Raw genomic sequence first — 22215 nt, 5'->3', positions numbered from 1 at the left:
TAACAGATGGACCGGAAGTTATACTGGATGTGGCTGGAGCAGCTAAATGTAGCCAAAACCTTCTAAAGGCGATCCAAGAACAACGGGAGGCATGATTAAATCACGACTAGCGACTGGACAGCGATGGGCCGTCTAACACAGGATCTTTTCTTTTTGAGTGGTGCAACCACTCCCTTACGGAGCTATGTGTGTGGGTGGCAGTGGCTGGGTGGGTGCCTGGCTGGGTATGAGCACGAAAACAGCATGGTTGTTTTTCACCACCTGTGCGCAACCTAACACACGCACATATTAACTGTATATGATGATTTCGGGTGTGCCAGTACAGTACAGTGACAGTACAGTAGAGGGTACAGTAGAGGGACCGGCACACGGTAACTCTGTCATTTCTCAACCGTTTCGGACGTGGGGCGGCACGCCGGAACCGGCCCATGGGTGCGTTCCTGTGGGTCTGGAACTCCCCCTGGGAACCCCCACAGGGAGTTGCACCACTCACTTCACACGGGTGTGATTTTTTATTTTTTTATTTTTTTAAAACACTTCCTCTGCCAACCTGGGGGGGGGGGGGGGCAGCGGACTGACCTCATGCCTCCTTCTATGCATGAGGAGTCCAAGCTGTTTCTTTTCACCTGACAGGGGGGAATTTCCCTGGCCGGACGTAGCGCATGGAAGTAACACGTTATTCCGACCAGTTCCTTTCCCCTCTATCAGGCGCCCCGGGAAGGTTTTTTTTAGAGACCAGGATTACTGCATGTTTTTGTGAGGGTACCTACACTGGGGGACACGGGGAGAACATGCAAACTCCACACAGAAAGGCCCTTTCGCCAACCCCACCTCGGGTATGGGCACTGATGACGCGGAGGAGGGAACACGCCCACAGCGCCCCCAGCGGGAATCGAACCCAGGACCTTCTAGCTGTGAGGTGACAGCACTATACCGACTGTGCCACCGTGCCCCTGAACTTTTCTTAGAATTGGACGGGATGATTTAGATCGAGAATTGCGCAACATCGAGGATTGCGCAACAGGCGCTCCTAGGCTGTAGACTAGAGCGGTGCGAACGGTTTTCATATCAATAAACTTCGTATTTTGGATAAAGCTTCGTCCTGGGCGCTGGGTGTTACTAATAGAAAGGACGGTGAACTTCGTCCTGGGCGATTGGCGTGTTTACAGCTAATCTCCGGCACCGTTAACCCGGTTGATGCCAAATTTTGCGCACACACTCCCTGGATGCCAACGATGAACCTCTGCCCCAAATGCCCCGGCTGTTACTTTTGTAAAACACATTTTTTCATATTACTCCTCCAGATTGCAGCATGCAATTTATGTGAAATCTTTTGTTCCAACACATTTTTGGAACAAATTGCCTCGAATCATCAATCATCCAATTGCCGGAAGAAATGGCACCCTATTCACATTGGCCTATTATAGTGCCTCCAGGAGGCCACAACCTCACCTGCCCTGGTGGAGACCTGTGCCCCAAGGGGCACTTTATCTAGTTTAAACTAAAATGATTTTAATATTACAGGAGCGTGTGTGGATACAGGTATTTGTTTGTGGTTTCATAAAGCGTCATTATTTAGTTAGTATCACTGCTGAATTGTCTGATGGAAGCCGAACAATACCTGTACGAAGATGCAACCTCGAAGTTTCATTACATTATATTCACATTTACTACCGTATCTTTGATCATCTGCGGACGTGCGTAGGGTTATAAGATGTAAAATAAAATAAAAAACAGTTCTATTGCTCGATTCATAACACTGTTTTCAACGGTACGGATGTGTAATAACATGTAATATAGTCTAGTCTTTTCCGAATAATATAACAATGAAAATATCCTAAAAAACGGTGTGTGTGTGTGTGTGTGTGTGTGTGTGTGTGTGTGTGTGTGTGTGTGTGTGTGTGTGTTAGGCCGTGCTGCGACCCAAGAAAAAGTGCCTAGAAAATGATTTTCGTTCCCATGTCTTTGGCACTACTATTTCAATGCATTTTTGCATAGACAATACCCTTCTGGACGTTGGGTTAAAAGTTCTCCGCATAATATCCTGCAGTATTTTGTCACAAGCCAGAAATGTATATGAAAGTGTATAACTAAAAAACGAAAATTGTATGCTGCTGTTTTTGCTTTTAAAATGTGTTCTATTGATTTTGGCAACACAATATCTTTCTCAAATGTCATAAATATATATACCTAACATCTGCAACAAGTATTTGTGCCATAGTTTACTCATATGTGAATTTAGATCATGAAATGTAGCAAATTTGTTAAAAGAAACTCTTCACCTTAAGTGATTGTCACCCAGAACAATGAAGCATACACATAGTAAATTTAGCCAAAAGCTTGTTTCATACATAAAAAATGTCTCAACCTACTGTGTAATGAAAGTCATTAAAGAAAATCAGCACACCTTGGCCCAAAATGACTGATAATCTATCAAAATGTTACCACGCCCCCTAAATTGGAATAATGCAAAAAATGCACAAGACTACAAATGAATGCACTAAAGGTCAGAATTATTACATTTATTCAAATACCACAAAGTGTCACATTTGTACATGTAATGACATTTGTCATTTGTCAATGCCCCCTATAGGCATAGTGGCATCACGTTGTAGCATTGTAAATCCTCTATCCAGCTTGGCACTGCACATGCTTCAGCATATTATGTGTACTTCACACAAAACATATGCCAGTTCTGTTTGGCAGCACACAGTGTTCAACCTGTATGTTTCTGCCTGCAATGGAACACTTTCATCGTGAAACAAGTTCTGTGGGCCTTGTCTTTTAGACTGTTGGTATTGTTGTACAGGGATGCTAGGAGGTGCTTTTAATGTGTGCCCAGTGTCTCCTCCCCAAAATCAATGCTACCCCACACCAGTATTGTTGGTGCCTTCTTTGAGAATCCCTTAGAGAAGTTGTAGTTGAGCTAGGCTAGTGTCTAGACTGACAACTGTGTTGCAAGAAGCACAATGTCCTAATCTATTCAGTAGTGACAGAACATTGGATGAACAAACCTGTTAAATGGCAAACAGTTAGACCAAGACACAGTGACTTAGAGAATTTAAATAAAGGTTGAATGAAAACCTTTAGGTATACATCTTCAGGAATATCAACATAACAGGCTAGTGTTGGTGCCTCTGATGCACCAATAATCCAGGCAATTACATTGAATAATTCAACTGGCACAACAATTTCACTTCGGACACATTTAAATCCTCTGCTGTAGGAGGCCACGGGCAATTCATACCGGGAGATTCACTTAAGTGTCTTTATCAGTGCCCTTGTGTGCTCTGTAGTTTGCTGTCCAGAAGTACTATCTGTGTGTTCATTGTCACTTTCAGCTTGGTTTACCTGGGTTGACTCTGTTGTTGTGTCTGATGGATAAGGTAGCCTGTCTAACAGTTTATCTGCTGTTAATGTATCAACAAAAACCCTTTCAGAGATGTTGCGCTTGCAGGGCAGTGGAACACCAGCTGGGGGAAATCACGGGCCAACCACCTTTTCAGTTTATCCTGCCTGCAAAATAAAATTAGAGAGAAAGATGAGTGTATAAATGAAGGGATTATTTTTTCCACAATGAGAACCATCCATCCATCCAGTTTTCTTTTATAGCCTTTCTTATGACAGGATAAATCAATAAAATGTAAACTTTTCAGTATGAATATGTTTTTTGTTTTGTTTACAAGAACTGTCAAAGACACACATGGTATTTCAGTTACCTGTAGTCTGAAGCATCAGCATCCTCAGTCTTCTTAACTGTGTCTATGATCCTTTAGCAGGTTCATTTTCAGGATCTCTTGGTTTATCTATAATCCTTTGATGGATGACTCGTTCACAGAAGATGTTATAGCTGACAGCAAAGGGTTGTTAATTTCTGAAAGCACACACGTACCGTACACACAGACACAAATACTTAACATGTGCAAAGAGTTGTGCTGTCAACATTGTAACTAAAGACAGACAAAAAGTATGTTGTTGCCTAGCCCCTCTCGGGACCCCTCGGTTAAGCTCTTTTCATCTCTTCCCCGTAGGGTCCCCGAGTATTTATTCTACGCTCTATGGTAGACAGATGTACATACCCTCCGTTCACGCCGTACGGCGCTCCGCTTAAGTGTCGGTGAGATCTTTCAAAGATGCATAAAACGGCTATAGGAGACAACGGAAACGTGGGAGAAATAGCATTAAGCGCCGATGCCGTTAAGTATTTTTTAATTTTTTTCCCCGTTTTGGCTGCTCTGAAATTCTCTCTTCCTCCCTTCCTTATTGACTTCCCATTGTACCGCCTCCTGCACCGAGACTGGCTAGCTGCACGTCCCTACGTTCCTGCCTCTGATCTGCTCTGTCTCAGCTAGCCAGCCCCGGTGCTGGAGGCGGTACAATGGGAAGTCAATAAGGAAGTCAAGGAAGGGAGGAAGAGAGAATTTCAGAGCAGCCCAAATGGAAAAAACGGCATCGGTGCTTAATGCTATTTCTCCCACGTTTCCGTTGTCTCCTATAGCCGTTTTATGCATCTTTGAAACATCTCACCGACACTTAAGCGGAGCGCCGTACGGCGTGAACGGAGGGTATGTACATCTGTCTACCGCGTGTGTGTGTGTGTGTGTGTGTGTGTGTGTGTGTGTGTGTGTGTGTGTGTGTGTGCTGGGTTGGGGTGTGTGTCTGCAGTGATGTCTAAACAAAGGGGCCATGCTGTGACCTCCCTGGCATTCCTACCTTATCTTTTTTTGGCAAACTGTTGATATAGTACTCAATTAATCAGCAGCTGGTGTTTTAGCAACACATTTTTTATCAATGATACATCATATAAATTCACTTCATCACAATACCAGGGCCTTTTCTGTCTATCCACACGGCCCACACTTCCTTCCCAACAATACATGTACAGTATGAATACAGAAATTCACACATAGCTGTTGATATGGGCAAAGGAACCGACACATTTTGTCTTCCTACTATCCCCAAAGCCTTGGCATCAAACACAGCTCATCAAAGACCTCTGATGTAATGGAAATAATAGGCCTGTCAGTGTACAGTAAGCACCATGAGCAATCATAAAATGACAAATCAATATTTGACAGTCCATTGGCATGTATGTTTTCTTTAAAATCCTGCACTTGGCCATATTGCTGTGTGTGTGTGTGTGTGTGTGTGAGTGTGAGAGGTTGCTTACCTGCAGACGTGAAAGATGAAGTTCTGCCGTTTTCCACAGAGTTTTGTCCACTTTTTTGGGAGTTTCAGACGTGGCTCCGTTGGCGCTGATGTAGCCCTGAAACATGACTGTCATACGAGCGTCATGTGAACCATTTTGATTGATTGATTGAAAATGTTATTAACAGTTTGCAGAATTACAGTACATTTCAAGCACAAACTCAATACAAAGGCTGTTAACTGTGAGTGGACGACCCAATTAAGCATTACACTTGTTTACAACAGGGTCCACCATGTTCAATTCATCAAAACATTTAGAGACGTACAAATAGACACTTCTATATAGACAAAGAACAGTACAGGAATTCATCATAATGGAGGCTAGCGCTGATGCTGTCTGACTCTCCCAACGTCTGTGTACAACGTTTCTCGGCCGAAATAAGTCGTTCTTATCAATAAAACACGTTGCGTGAAACGGAGCCAGCGTCTTCCGGAACGCGTATAGGCAAAATCCAAATCAGCGCAATAAGTTTGAGCGACAGCCTTACTGTCGCCGTCCAGACAAATTAAGCGCAGGATCTGTACGTTTCCCACCTTGTCTCAGTAAAATCCTGGACGTCTTCCTTCTGTACTAATAAAACATGCATATAGCATCGTTTGGATTCGTCTTTACGCACTTTTTGTCTTTGTTTTAGTTTCTTTTGCTCTTCTTTGCAGCTCGATGTAGTAGGTCGCCATTGCTGTTGTTATTATGGGAAGGGAATGAAGCTGCGACCCGATTGGTCCATGTGACCAAAACCACACCACTCCCCTTGCAGAGATTAGTACGCTTAGTAAGAAATAGTCCCGGTTTTGACCACCGATTATAAAAATACTGCAGGACGGCATGTGGAGAACTTTTTTATTTTGACTTTCTACCTATAGATCTCTTTTATGGAGCAAAAATTATGTAGTGCCACTTGTGTGGGAGCGAAAGTGAACGAAAACGTTGCTTGGGGTGTGTGTGTGTGCGTGTGTGTGTGTGTGTGTGTGTGTGTGTGTGTGTGTGTGTGTGTGTGTGTGTGTGTGTGTGTGTGTGTGTGTGTGTGTATTTTGTGCTTGACTTGGCTTAATTTTCATGCAACAAAGTGATCTTTCGAGGGTTGAGGTGGACAAGAACATAAAACAAACGTGAGAATGTGGACTGTTACATTCAGCATTATGTTCCTGTCTGAAACTGTACATCAATGTCTACATTTCTCTCTCACTCACTCACTCACTCACTCACTCACTCACACTCTCTCTCTCTCTCTCTCTCTCTCTCTCTCTCTTAGGAGTGAGGTCCCAGACTCCGGTCTTCTCCTGTTCTGAATGTCCATATGCCTTCACGTCTCAAGTCTTACTCCATAAACACATCAAGAAGAGCCACAATGATCTCTACCGCCAAATGCTGAGGGATGGACAGATCACCTCAGCATCCCGCCAGCCAATCACCAGCTCTGTAACCAGCCAGAAACAAGTAGACACAGACAAGTTTACCGAGACTTTAACTCAACCAGGACAAGTAAAAACATGTCAGCCGACTTGCACAAGAAAGAAACCACTCGCATGTAAACACTGTGGCAAGACTTTCTTATCATTAAGGCGCCTGGAGATACACATGCGTGTTCACACTGGAGAAAAACCTTTCCCCTGTAATACATGTGACAAGACCTTCAGTCAGTTAGGTCACCTGAAGATACACATGCGTATCCACACTGGAGAAAGACCCTTCCACTGTCAACAGTGTGGTAAGAGTTTCAAAGTGTTAGATTATCTGCAAACACACCAGCGTTTCCACACTGGAGAAAAACCTTTCACTTGTAATGTGTGTAGCAAGGGGTTCAGTGTGTCTAGCCACCTGAAAACACACATGCGTGTGCACACCGGGGAAAGACCTTTCCACTGTAACCAGTGTGACAAGAGTTTCAGTCATACAAGTGCTCTGAAGACACACGGGCGTGTCCACCACACTGGAGAAAATTGTTTCCACTGTAACCAGTGTGACAAGAGTTTCAGGTCTTCATATCACCTGGAGAGACACTTACGTACCCACACTGGAGAAACACCTTTCCACTGTAATGAATGTGACAAGAGTTTCAGTGTGCCTTATCACCTGAAGAGACACATGCTTAACCACACTGGTGAAAAACCTTTCCACTGTAATACATGTGACAAGGGTTTCAGTCAGTCAGGTAGCCTGAAGGAACACATGCTTACCCACACTGGAGAAAAGCCTTTCCAATGTAATACATGTTACAAGAGTTTCAGTGTATCAAATAGCCTGAAGAAACACATGCGTACCCACACTGGAGAAAAGCCATTCCAATGTTATACATGTTACAAGAATTTCAGTGATTCAGGTAGCCTGAAGAAACACATGCGTCTCCACACTGGAGAAAAGCCATTCCAATGTAATACATGTGACAAGGGTTTCAGTCAGTCAGGCAACCTGAAGATACACATGCTTACCCACACCGGAAAAAAGCCTTTCCAATGTAATACATGTTACAAGACCTTCAGTCGTTCATATGACCTGAAGAGACACATGCGTACCCACACTGGAGAAATGACGGGAACGCAAATGTCCAGTCAGAACACAACACTTATAAATTAAATTATTAAATAAAATAAATCAGTGAACAAAATTACATAAAATAATTGTTTACAGCAGTCACAGGTACACTTCAAACGCAAGTCAATTCAAACACAACCGACGAAATAAGCACTCAGACATCATCAGAACATTTAGAGACGTACAAAATAATATAAATAATATAAAAACAGGAACACACACAGGTGTGTGTGTGTGTGTGTGTGTGTGTGTGTGTGCGAAAAGTCCTATCTGATTGTATTAAACAACGTCAAACTCACCAACATTGCAGCTGTGCAAAAAGCTTGAATTATCCTCTTTCTATCTACAAAGTGTTTGTTAGTTTTGCTACTTAGTGATATCCCACCATGGTTGTTTTTAGGCTTGTGCTGAAGTTCCAGTGGCGGAAGGTTCCTATAACGGCAATAGGTGCCCCCTGCCCCGCCGCCACCCGATTTATTTATTTATTTCCCCCAGCCCCAGGTGGTCTAACAATGTCATGATTTGACCAATTTATTACCAATCTCGTACACCATTGCTCACGAAAGCAAGATCCTTGACCCAATTACAGCCACTGCATCTTGCCTTTTAATTAAAGTAAAAGTAGTCTGAGGAAAAGGAACAGTTCTGTTCCCCGGACTTTGTTTTGGGATATTTTGGCTGAGATGGCTCAGTGTGGAGATTACCCGGCGGTGTTGCTGCCCCTCCCCTCCCTCCCTCCCGGCTCATGGCTCTTTACAGACGGGCCGACGCCCGGCGGTACACAGACAGCAGCCTCTACGTCTACGCTGACCGTGTTAGTGTTGTGTTGCTGCAGGAGACGGAGTGTGAATGAACCGTGCGGTCACTGGAACAAAGCCACCGTATTAGCATTTGAATACCTGTTCTGTGAACACCGTAAAGGTCAGTGGGTGCTTGTGCCCTCAAGCACTCCCGAAGTTGACGCCGTGCGTGTGTGCAAAAAGTGATTGTATTAAACAACGTCAAACTCACCAACATTGCAGCTGTGCAAAAAGCTTGAATTATCCTCTTTCTATCTGCAAAGTGTTTGTTAGTTTTGCTACTTAGTGATATCTCACCATGGTTGTTTCCGGAAATTAAAGTAGACTTGACCTTTGTAGAAAAGAAAAGAGAATGGTAAACATGACAGGACATGAGCTCCAGCAATCTTTATCTCAGACAGAGCAACACAGAGTGGGAATAGGAGTGTAAGTGGCAGAGTTCAATGTTAATATCTCAAAGAAGACACCAGATCACTTATCAGTATTAGCGACTTTAAGCAACGACGGATACGGCAGTCGGCTACGGCAACCGGAAATGGATCAGTGCTCGATATATAAACCTGCTCTCCATCGCAGCCCTTTCTACTACGGGATAACCTACACTTAGACGTAGTGTCTACAACGCCATGTCATAACCATGTTTGAAATTATTATTATTGAAATTATAGCTGTCGTACATTTACACCGATTGCTCCATCACCTCTCTTATGCTGTGTAATGTGTTGGCATGCTCTGAATGAAGAAATAACACTAATAGGCCTACCATATGTCATATTAACCATGTTTATTAAAACGGTTTTAGAATAACACAGATTTCACCAGCACCGTCCTCTTTTATTTATTTATTTGACAACTATATGGCAATGTTGGTAACGGTTGGGCTTTTGGTCCAGTGTTTTTAATGTCTGTTTGTAAAGTGATTCTATGGATTTTAATGTTGTCTGATTTGTCTGTGACCAGGTTGTGAAACAGTATGTTATGTGTGAAAAAATCCACTGCTGATCATGTCCAGCGCATGTAAAAATTAAGCAATATCGGCAAGTTAGCTGACGTGCGACGGGGTATTTAAAAAAAAAAAAAACTAGAACTGCACTCTGTCGAGTGCCTACTTGCTTGTTGCACACAAGTAGGCCATAGTGCGCAAGCAGAGCGTGCAAGTGCTGTAGAGTGTAGACCACTACAAACTTTCAAATCTTAGCCTCACATATTGAATTATTAGATTTAGCTATTTGCTACGTACCTTGCTTCTGGAGGAAAAAAAGGAGTATTGTTAAGTATGGTAAAATCTTCTATCTCTAAAGAAAATATAGTTCCATCCTTTTAGAAGTGTCTAGGATCCACTTGTAGTTTCTAAAAAAAAAAAAAATAGGACATGGATATCACTCTATGAAATACTTTTAACATATGTTGAAGAATAATGATGGTAATTCATTATATGTTTTTCAAGATCACACTGGAACACGTCATCGTTACGTCATCAATTATACCCTGGCATTGGTACATATATTCATCACGTCATATGCTCATATGTCCATATATGTGTATATGTCTATATGTATGTATATGTAGTTTCTGAGTGGTATAGTGGTATAATGTGATTAGCTGGGTGGTTTGATGCGTATGTACTTGACACTGAAACATATCATTATTACGTCACCATCGTCAACCACGATTCACGGAAAGCATACCTGCACGGTCAGCTTCCGTATGTCCGTATGACATCATATCACATGCATTCTAAGGGACATTGGTACATATCTTCATCACGTCATGGGACATATGCTTCGTAGCATGACGGAAAACATACCTGCACGTCAGCTTGGGGCCAGCATATGACGTCATAACATGTGCTGGCCCCGAACACGCGCATCGCAGCACCTGACTGATAACATTACTTGCACGCTCTGCTTGCGCAAGTAATAATGTGTTTATGTAGAAGGGAGTTCCAGCCGCGCCTCTAGCCTATAGCAGGCCAGTCTGGTGCATCTCAGGAGCAGGACATATAACATGCGAACAAGAGGCACTGGAGCAGCTCAGACGATTTAGGCCCTTATTATGTCAGGGTGCAGGTAAAAAGTGACAACGTTTCGATGTGTCAATTACATCTTCGTCAGGTCATAGCCCGAGGGGGCAACACAGTAAGGCTACACACATGGTGCAAGGGGCAGGCCCTCTGTTAACCAATGTCACACAGCCAGCAATCATTAGTTCATACATATATTTCACGTGGAACCTAACAGTGAGGAATTATCCAGATGAAAGTTAAAGTGCATTGAGACTATAAATATACAGACTATAAATACACAGGTGTAGGAAGGATAGTACAAAAATAGAACATATTGGTTAAAGAGACAACTATCAAGTTCATATTTAAGTAAAGTGTCAAGTACAAAAATAGAACAACATTTTTGGATTAAGAGACAACTGTCAAGTTCATATTTGAAGTACATACATTAAGATATATATAAAAGATTAAAACCAAAATTAAGGCAGAAGACCAAACCTAGTTTGGGGGTAGACTGCTTTGGGGGCCAAAAAAGCCAAGGACATACAGCACAAATAATAATAGGGCCCCAATAGGGGGCGGGCGGCAAGGGCAGCACAGCAGCAGTAGTGTAGAGCAGAAGCAGCCTGAGTAGTGGTCTGGTGGTGACACTTGAGGGATTCTGAGGGGAAATTAGAGGAAGCAGGACAATTTCAGTTCCAGTGTGTTAAGAGTGTGTATCCAATGGGCCTCTCTGCATAGCACTTTCTTAATAATGTCTCCACCTCGTGAAGAGGTAGAGATATTTTCTATACCCCAGAAGCGTAGTGATGCTGGGGAGCCATGGTTGGCTTGTATGTAGTGTCTAGCCATGGCATAATCTAGGTTACCAGTGCGTATTGCAGTTTTATGTTCCCCAATTCTACTTTTTAGAGATCGTTTGGTTTGGCCAACATAAGCCAAGCCACATGGGCATTTCAATAAGTATACCACATGTGTAGAGTTACAATTGATGAAGGATTTAATTTTGAACCTTTTACCAGTGTGGGGATGTGTGGAGGAGTTAGAGCATTGGGCAGAATTCCTGCACTTGTAGAAACCCTGGGGGCGGGGGTTGAAAGCCAAGAGGGGGGGGCTGTGGTAAGGTCAGAGTGCACCAGACGGTCTCTCAGGCTGCGACTGCGTCTGAAACAGAAAAGAGGGGGGTCAATACAGGTATTGGACATTTGTGGATCACTTTGAAGGACATGCCAATGTTTTAAAATTATGTTTTTAATAGAGCCTGCTGCTGGTGTGTATTGAGTGGAGAAACAAAGTCTGTTAGATGACTTAATGTGTTTATGTTTGACACATGCTGCATGGACGCGTCACCATGGCAACCAATGTCGCCATCGCCGGAGGCTGTTTGCTTAACGATTTTGACAGCTACGGCGTGGGAGCCATAGCCGCCGTACTTCCGCGTAGCGGAGCCGTCCTGAAAACAGTCGTTGCTTAAAGTCCCTATTGAGGCAGTGGCAATCTGCAGTTAGCATTCAATGCACTCCAAGATGCCCTGGTGAAGCTTAGGCTTGTGCTGAACGCCAGCAAAACTAAGTTCATGGTTTTCACTAGGGCTAAAACCAACAGCCATGAAAATGTAGCATTAATCTCACAAAATGGCTCTACTATATGAAATGTATCTCTGCATCTGGCTTGATGATACATTGTCATTTAAATGTCATATTGCTAATCTCGTCAACAAACTAAGACAAAAAATGGCTTTCTTTATAGAAACAAAGCATGTTTTCCAACATTTGACAAAAGTCAATTATTGAAGCCACTTTTCTCTCACTAGTTTTCTTTCTCACTAGTCTTAGACTATGGAACATTATTTACAGGATCGCTGCTCCACCCATTTTAAAGCACCATGACACAGTGTACCATTCTGCCCTAAGATGGGTTACTGGTGACAGTTATGGTACACAGCATTGTACACTCTATGAGAACACTGGCTTATCCTCTCCGAGAGGCGTGATTTGATTGGAATGAGCTCCAGAAAATTAAAAATTACATCTCTGCCCTCCTTGGGTAAATTCAGGGAAATTATTTCCAGCACTTTAGTTCAACATTGTAACTGTTTTAATTAATTATCTATCTTTTATAGTTCTTGTTTTCAGTATTTTTGTATTCTGATGCATATATTTAATTTTGTTATTTTGCTGATTTTGTGTTTCTGTATTCGGCTACATTGAAAATGAGGGCCTGCCCCCTCCGGATTTAAATAAAGGTTATGATGAATCATCACTGGGTTACAATGGGTGGAGGAGGTCAGACCAGAGTGGGTGGTGGTGTGCACTGATTCACTTGCAGTGTTTGAAAAGTCTACAGTCAGAAAAATCAGTTAGAGAGGATCTAGTTGTTGAAAATAATCATTACTTATTAGGATTGCACAGAGGTGGTTTGGATGTACAGTTTTGTTGGGTGCCAGCACATAAGGGGTTGACAGGAAACGAGAGGGCGGATAAGCTTGCCATAAGCACTTTGTAATGCAAATTTGAAAGGTGCTATACAAATAAAGTTGTGTTATTTATTATAAAGGGCAACTCAACAGGAGATAGCAGGAGATAGTGTTGAACAGAAAGGGATGGAAAGTATTACAAAATACATAAAACCGTGACTACAGAGGAGTATAATGAAAGGAATAGAAAGGAAGAATGAATCATTACAATACTGGAGCAGGGGGAAAGTAGAATATAAGGAAAAGCACTGGGAAATTGACATGATGTTGCACACTCTTGTACAGTAGGTGGCGGTATGCACCTTTACGTTGGTTGCGATCCGCCAGCATTAGTGGTTAACATTCTGCTGGGAACAGGGTGCCGTTCAGCGTGTTTCTCTACGGCCGAGAGAGACAGAGGGACACAGAACTACGAGTCGAGTCAGAACAACAGAACTGAAGTACTAGTCTGGTGAGACGCGAGGTTAGAACACAACAGAGTGAGACTAGAGTAGACAGACTAGAGTAGCCTCGGGTGCCCATGCGTTGTTGTTGTGTTTGTTTTAGTTAAAGTAAGTCGTTACTGAACACCGTTACACCACTGACGAGACGATCAGAATTTGATTGATTTATCGGTCATCAGATACAGAGGACGAGGTTGAGAGGAAAAGCCAAACTGTGAAGATGGAGACCAGAGAGACTGACCAGGACATGTTCACAGGTACAGTGACCAACAGTGTTCCCATGTTGTCCGCTATTTAGAAGCGACTTTGCAATTGTTTTTCTTTAAGTCGGTCACAAATAGGCTATTGGTATAAAGCTGTTGCTTTTTTAAAAGCTTGTTTCTAAAGTGTAGTTGTTTATTTTTTTGCTTGCTTAATGTTGCTTAAACCTGGAATAGAAGAACGCAACTCTAATATGTAGCCTACATGTCAAGGACCCACGAATGTGTTACTTTGAGACACACGGGTATGCCGGGGCCGGCTTTCCGCATTCCTTCACCGGGTCAAAACAACAGCTTTCACCATTGGAATTCTGCATAACGGAAGTTACGGAACGTACACATAATTACATTTTATGCGTTTATTTCGCCATATGACAACATTATGCTTAAGTATTGAAGAGTAGGTGATTGTCACAAATTAAAATAAATAAATGCAACGTGGGCAGGGCCGTGCTTAGGCATCTGTTCTGGAGGCCCTAGGCAAACCCCTGTATGAGGCCCCTGTGTCGGGACCCATATGTGGGGTCGCAGGTTTTTTTGAGGGTTGCAAGTAAATAGGCCTACCTACACCTTTATTTCGTGTTTCCTTTTTCTTCCGGGTGCTTCAAAACGCCACTGAGCAACTTCCACTGAAATGAATAGCGGGAGGCGGGGCTATCGCTCCGGTTCAGTCTCTATCCTTTTAGTACTCTATGCCCCCACCCCATAAAGACAAAAGCAGAAATTTGCATCCCTATGGGGCGAGGGTCACTCTACTGAATGGGCACAGTAGTGATGACAATTGGCCTGCTCGAGCTGGCCGAGCAGCCTGTGTAGGCCTATGTTGTTGGGGGTTTCTGATTTACCTACTACACTAAAACTAGAAGTTAGGTTTTTATGGATAGCTGGGTCCCAATTCATCCAAAATCAACAAGATTGTGCACTTGGTGACACGTTTTTGTTGTTTGGCATGGTGTTAGGTATGGTTATAAGGTTTTCAAAAACCATCGCAAACGAGTTGGGCTCGCCCCCCTAGTGGTTTGTTTGCAATTAATCTAAAATTAAAGTATATGGTTAAAAAACAAAATAATTGATAAAAGAGATTTTCCAATGGATTCTATTAGTCAAATTTGGAAAAATAACTTCTGGAAAGGCATCATTTTCAAGATGGTGTCCACGGTGGTGCCTATAAACTGGGATTAATACATAAATAATCATAACAATTACGCATGTTGCGGCTGTAGGCTGTTCAAAAGCCGTGAGCCGAGGAGCTAAGCATGAGAGTATACACTTGAGACACTTGTATGACGCGCACGCAAAGGAATTCAGGTCCACTCCAAGCTGTCAGTTTGACCATTTATTCTTCTCCGCAGCACAGGTAAAATACAACAGTTCCCAGCTAACTATTATATACTACCGGCATGGATGTTATCATGTTAAGATGCGTTGTTGCGGTCAACAGAAAATGTCAACTCCCAGCTCACCCCCTCTCCTTCCCAAGTTCCTCAACTCTAGTGCCAGGTAAACGCTGTGTAGTTATTACTGTGACTGCGCCCAGCCCCAGTGATCACGCCCACCACCACTACCAGTGCAGTGCCCAATCTGTCCACTAACGTGACATACTCAACACATATAGATCACATTATGGCTCCTACAACGCACTTAGTTTATAATTTGTGGCATGGTGTTAGGTATGGGCATAAGGTTTTCAAAAACCATCGCAAACTAGTTGGGTTTGCCCCCTAGTGGTCCATTTGCAATGAATCCTATGTTAAATAGGCCAGCATTGGATTCATTGCAAACAGACCACTAGGGGGCTAGCCCAACTTGTTTGCGATGGTTTTTGAAAACATTACCTAAACAATACCTAACATCATGCCAAAAATCTAAATCTTGTCACCAAGTGCATTTTTTTTAAATGTTTTATCCCACAATTTTGTAACCCATTTTTTCAACCAGTGTCAATTATGTAATGCAATCTTGGGCGCTACACGTCCTCTGCCAACCTGGGGGGGCAGCGGACTGACCTCATGCTTTCTTCTATGCATGAGGAGTCAAAGCTGCTTCTTTTCACCTGCCAGGGGAGTGTTTCCTTTTTATATATACTTTACACTTGTTTTTGTGTATTTGCGTATGAAAGGGAGTATGGCAAGGCGCAAGAACAGTATACTGTACTGTGGTGTACTGTAAGTCTTTGTACTGTACTCATGTGTACTGTACTGTACTGTTCTCTGTACTGTTGTTATAGTGTTGTGTTCTTATTTTGTATTATTATTATTATTACATGGATTAATATTCTGATGTACTGTACTGTACTCTGTACTGTTGATATTATAGTTGTTATTAGTGTTGTGTTCTTATTTATTATTATTATTATTATTATTACATGGATTAATATTCTGATGTACTGTACTGTACTGTTCTCTGTACTGTTGATATTATAGTTGTTATTAGTGTTGTGTTCTTATTATTATTAGCGGTCCCCCCCTTTTTTCACGAACGTGCAACGAACGGCTCTCTCATAAAAAACAATCCGGTGTGTGGTCGTAGTGACACTACTGCCACAAAAAAATCCAGCACTAGTCCCTTTACTGCCGCCCAAGTGCCCAAAAACGAAAATAGTCGTCAAAAGGTGCAATTGGCGACAGGTGAGTTAAGGTATTGGAATTGGGTTACTGAGTTGCTCTCTTCTGATGTTCTCCCTCCTCTCTCCTCATTCTAGATCTCTCACTCCTTCCTGTGTTTAAAGACAAGGTTTCACCTGAACAGCAGGAGACTGAGGAGAGCAGCCCCAGTCTGGTCCAGGTGAAACTAGAACCTATGCAGATTAAAGAGGAAAAGCAGGAGAGCAGCCCCAGTCTGGTCCAGGTGAAACTAGAACCTCCACAGTTTAAAGAGGAACAGGTGGAGGAGCTACTGCTAAGACCTGATGGGTCAACATTGACAGTGCAAAGTGAAGATGATAACAAAGAGACAGAGCCTGTAACCAGCACCTCAACTGAACACATGAAATCACAAGCTGATGTCCAGGACTGTGGAGCATCACAGCCAACCAGAGATGACCAGCTCCTCTCTTCGCACAGTTCTGAATCTGACACTGAAGACAGTGATGAGTGGACTTCACCCTGTTCTGAATCTGACATTGAAGACAGTGACTGGGAGGAGACAGTGGAAGGTCATTCAGCTTCAAACAAACGGAAGTCACACAAGATGCCAAATGTGGAAGGACGACGATTGTCTTTGAGCAACAAGCTGTCCCAGGACCTGAAATCATCAGAACAAACAACATCCGTGAGGAGTCACACAGAGAGTTATGTGAAACAAAACATGAAGACTGATGCAGGTAAATACATAAATAACTAGAACTGCACTCTGTCGAGTGCCTACTTGCTTATTGCACACAAGTAGGCCGTGCAAGCAGAGCGCGCAAGTACTGTCGACCGCTACAAACTGTCAAATCTCAGCTTCAATATTGAATTATTAGGTTTAGCTATTTGCTACGTACCTACTTTTTGCACGTAAAAAAGTAGTATTATGAAGTATATCGTAATAAAGATGTGGATTAAAGGACCCAATGCTTTCGATGGTGACGTATATCTCGATCAATGTCGGGTGGATTACAGGAAATGCCTCTTATATATATGTAATTTGTAAGTTGATCAGTGGTATACTGTGGTTACTTTTGATGCGTATGCACCGTCCCAGCATATGACATCTGGGTATAACTGATATAGCTAGCTCTCAATGATGACTAGCTCTCAATGATGACGTAATAAAGATGTGGATTAAAGGTCCCAATGCCAGAGTTTAATTGGTTTTCGATGGGGACATAATGACGTTATGTTTTAGTGTCGGGAGGATTAGAGGTAATGCTCCTATGTATACATGCATGTATGTAGTCTGGCACCACTGCCGTATCAGGCACAAGTAGTCATTACGTCATTTGCTGGGACGGCTCATACGCATCAACGGGCGAAACTAGTACTTGCGCGCTCTGCTTGCGCAAGTAACTATTTACATCTAGCCTACAGTTTGTAAAAGAAACTTCACTCAAAAGGTCAACTGAGATGCACATGAACCAAGTTCAGCCATGGGGAATCATACAGTCAAATTCATATTTTTTGTTTGTGGCAATTCACACTAGAGAAAAAAAGCAATTTGAGGTGACGCATCTCATTCAAAACAGTGACATACTGTACACTACAGTATATATAATATTGTGCCGAATATAAGACGACTGATTATAAGACGACCCCCATTTTTAAAATTTACAATTTGTGGAAAACACCTTTAAGACCAAATCTGGTTCTTTATAAAGAAAATCATTTTGTTTTTAAATGTTTCTATATGATTAAAATTATTTTATTTTTAAATGTTTCTATAATCAACTAAAATGATTTTCATATCACAGGAGCGATGTTTTGAAATGGGCTTCTTTTTGCGGTTTTTTATTAAGCTGCCATCGTCATTATTTAGTTATTATTATCACTGCTGCATTGTCTGAAGGAAGCCGAACAATAACTGTACGAAGATGTAACCTCAAAGTGTCATTACATTAACATTCATCTAACGATCATCTGCGAACGTGCGTAGGGTTATAAGATGTAAAAACAAATACAGGGTTCAATCGCTCGATTCATAACACTGGTTTCAGAGGTGCGGATGTGTAATGACAAGTAAAATAGTCTATAGTCTAGTCCAAATATAGTTTATTAGGATATTTGTATTGGAATACGCATTGGAATTTTAATGTGAAAAATTAAGTCAAGGGGAGCACAAATGCCCACAGTATTTGTGTAGTATTTGCCCCTGTAATACATGAGCACAAATACACGCAGTATTTGTGCTCCCCCTGACTTGGCTTTAACTTGGCTTAATTTCCATGCAACAATGTGATCTTTCGAGGGTTGAGGTGGACCAGAACATAAAACAAATGTGAAAATGAGGACGGTGTTACATTCAGCATTATGTTCCTGTCTGAAACTGTATCTCAATCTCAATGTATAAATATGACTAACTCTCTCTCTCTCTCAGGAGTGAGGTCCCAGACTCCACTCTCTTCCTGTTCTGAATGTCCATATGCCTTCACGTCTCAAGTCTTACTCCATAAACACCTCAAGAGGAGCCACAACGATCTCTACCGCCGAATGCTGAGGGATGGACAGATCACCAGCTCTGTAACCAGCCAGAAACAAGTAGACACAGACAAGTTTACAGAGACTTTAACTCAACCAGGACAAGTAAAAACACATCTGCCGACTTGTACAAGAAAGAAACCACTCACATGTAAACACTGTGGCAAGACTTGCTTATCATTAGCTACCCTGGAGATACACATGCGTGTTCACACTGGAGAAAAACCTTTCCCCTGTAATACATGTGACAAGACCTTCAGTACGTCAGGTGCTCTGAAGATGCACATGCGTATCCACACTGGAGAAAGACCCTTCCACTGTCAACAGTGTGGTAAGAGTTTCAAAGTGTTTAATCATCTGCGAATACACCAGCTTTTCCACACTGGAGAAAAACCTTTCAGTTGTAACATGTGTAACAAGGGGTTCACTTTGTCATTTCACCTGAAAACACACATGCGTGTGCACACGGGAGAAAGACCTTTCCACTGTAACCAGTGTGACAAGAGTTTCAGTCAAACAAGTGCTCTGAAGTCACACGAGCGTGTCCACCACACTGGAGAAAATCGTTTCCACTGTAACCAGTGTGACAAGAGTTTCAGGTCTTCATATCACCTGGAGAGACACTTACGTACCCACACTGGAGAAACACCTTTCCACTGTAATGAATGTGACAAGAGTTTCAGTGTGCCTTATCACCTGAAGAGACACATGCTTAACCACACTGGTGAAAAACCTTTCCACTGTAATACATGTGACAAGGGTTTCAGTCAGTCAGGCAACCTGAAGAAACACATGCTTACCCACACTGGAGAAAGGCCTTTCCAATGTAATACATGTTACAAGAGTTTCAGTGAATCAAGTAGCCTGAAGAAACACATGCATACCCACACTGGAGAAAAGCCTTTCCAATGTAATACATGTTACAAGAGTTTCAGTGATTTACGTTGCCTGAAGTTGCACATGCGTACCCACACTGGAGAAAAACCTTTCCAATGTAATACATGTTACAAGAGTTTCACTGCGATAGGTAGCCTGAAGTCACACATGCGTCTCCACACCGGAGAAAAACCTTTCCACTGCAATCAGTGTAACAAGAGTTTCAAAGTGTCATGTCATCTGAAGAAACACCAGTGTACTCGCAACAAGGGAAAATCATCTCCACTGTAAACAGTGTGAGAATTAACCAGCTGAATGTTGCTAGGGAAATTGGTTATACAAGCAACATGTGAATATTTATACTACTTAACACTTTAAAATGAGAGAGAAAACAGAAATATATCATTTTAAAGAGCCTGTAAACAAACAGGCAATGCCCTGTTTGGGGCATTTCTTGCTGGTAGCAGTTTTTCTGGGCAGGGCTAAACACTTCACCTGATGACACACACAGATGAGTTTCAACGATGTCATCTGATGGCAGAAGACTGGTGTAGTTGGGAATTATGCCAAGGTAAACAGTATTCTGATGCTATACCCTAGAGTGCAATAATTATTACACTGCAATTAGTGGACACCTCCCCCCTCCCAAAGCCCTTGGCAGGAAAAACTACAGCTTATTTGTCATGACTTTGAAACCGATATTGATACACGTAACACTTGTTTTTATATTAATTCTAATTCATCTGGGTGGTTTTTAACATTCCGTGGTATGATAAAGTTTGAATATGTAATGCTGCGTATATGCTTACTTCTTTTCTACAGGGTCTTTAAATAAACTTAAATATTGTGAATTGACAGTGACGTGACGGCACCACTGCTGTATAGGTTCACTTCCTGGCTTGTTTAACTACTTATATTGATCCCAAATACCTGCCCATGGGGTTATTTGCAGAACTGCAAATAGTTTCCCCAATAGTCCCCATAGCATAGAGTGGAGCCCATAAGTATATTGATACTTGGCAAACAAATAAGTTACCTTTTGCGTCTCGAGCTGACGTTTGGGAATACTGTTCTACACCCTCCACAGTCCAACAGTATTACTAAGCAGCAACAGGGACATATTGCAGTCGGGCAGAAACATACTACTGTATCTCCATTATACTTTATCGTTTTATTATTATTATTGTATTTGTTGTATTGCCCCCTGTAAATTAACGCTGCTTGAGCGTCACAAAAATCATCAAAAGTAGAAAATCTCTGCTAGCTTTGATAATGACAGTGACTAAATTGAGGCGAGAATGGCTGTTGGAAAATTTGGTTTGTAAATCCAATAAACCATATGACAAATGCAGACAGTATTATCTCCATCAGCTTCGGAGGATTAATTGGCACAAATAATGTCATGTTACCCACTATAAGTTGGACCAACTGTACAGTACAACAGTGGTTCTCAAATTAAATCCCTTTCCTAGTCCCCTCTTTACACGGCTAGAGTATTGTGCTCAGGAAGCTGCTAAAGAAAATCATAGCAACTAGCAAGCATAATGACGCCATGAATCAATGATAATATAATATTACAAATATTGGAATACGCTCAGGCTCTCCTTCAGTCTCTTGAGCAGGACTCCAACTGTGTTGGTCTTTATCTCAACGAGACGAAAACTGAATACGTAAACATATGCAAATCCAACAAGTATTTGGGTTCATATATATCTTCTTCCCAAAAGGACTTTCAAACTAGTAAGGGTATATGGCCTGGTCAGCCTGCAATGACATGCATAAGATCTGGTCATCCCAGCTTAGTAAGATGTTAAAAGAAAAAATATTTAGGATGACCGTTGAGCCGATTCTACTCTATGGCTCCGAGACATGGACACTTTTAAAAAAAACAAGAGAATCGGTTGGATGGCACTTACACCCGCCTTCTAATGAGAGCGCAAAATCTTTCTTGGAAGAGCCACCCATCGACTAATCTAATATACGGCAACCTTCCTCGTGTTTCTTCACTGGTCCGATCCAGAAGAGCGCAGTTTGCCGGCCACTGCTACAGAGCTGACAATGAGGTTATATCTTCCCTTCTTCTCTGGAGTCCTGCCTCAGGGTGGACCAGAGGTAAAAGCTGTCGTTCCCTGATGTCATCGCTAGGGACACATGCTTCAGTAGGCTGGAACTGGGGTTGGCAATGAAGGGCCGGGAAGTCTGGCGTAGCATTGTGGAATCCATGATCTCGACCGCGGTCGAAAAATGATGATGATGATAATATTACAAATTAGGAATGTTGTGAAAGAGTTGCAGTTTAGTGCCTCCTGCGCAAATGCATTTTAAACTGTGACATTTCAGTAAGTCTAGTTGAATTGTCAGTAACAAATACACCAACAATGAAATAAATCACCAATAGTTCAGACACTGATGATGGCTGTGTGCTGCAACGGTATACACCACAATATTGTATGATTATTGCTTATGCATTACCCATACAAAACAATAAAGGCTTTTTATT

The 22215-nt window shown here is 42.2% G+C and overlaps 1 protein-coding gene and 1 long non-coding RNA gene across 2 annotated transcripts; one reads left to right on the top strand and one right to left on the bottom strand.

Annotated features, from left to right (window-relative positions):
* Nucleotides 1–3360: 3360 nt before the first annotated feature.
* LOC306926505 lies at nt 3361–5256 on the bottom strand. The gene is made up of 3 exons (XR_013790398.1): nt 5171–5256; nt 3720–3874; nt 3361–3516 (listed from the first exon to the last, which is right to left on the bottom strand). It is a non-coding gene; the product is annotated as an uncharacterized lncRNA (long non-coding RNA).
* Nucleotides 5257–13409: 8153 nt separating this feature from the next.
* LOC306926571 (uncharacterized protein) lies at nt 13410–22215 on the top strand. The gene is made up of 3 exons (XM_079505925.1): nt 13410–13722; nt 16427–17047; nt 18739–22215. The coding sequence occupies exons 1-3, from the start codon at nt 13686–13688 to the stop codon at nt 20004–20006; spliced, it is 1926 nt and encodes a 641-aa protein (XP_079362051.1). The 5' UTR covers nt 13410–13685; the 3' UTR covers nt 20007–22215.

Source organism: Electrona antarctica (genome assembly GCF_951216825.1).
Source record: "Electrona antarctica genome assembly, chromosome: 7".
Classification (NCBI taxonomy): domain Eukaryota; kingdom Metazoa; phylum Chordata; class Actinopteri; order Myctophiformes; family Myctophidae; genus Electrona; species Electrona antarctica.
Note: the sequence above shows the minus strand (reverse complement) of the source record. Positions and strands in the feature narration are given on the sequence as shown.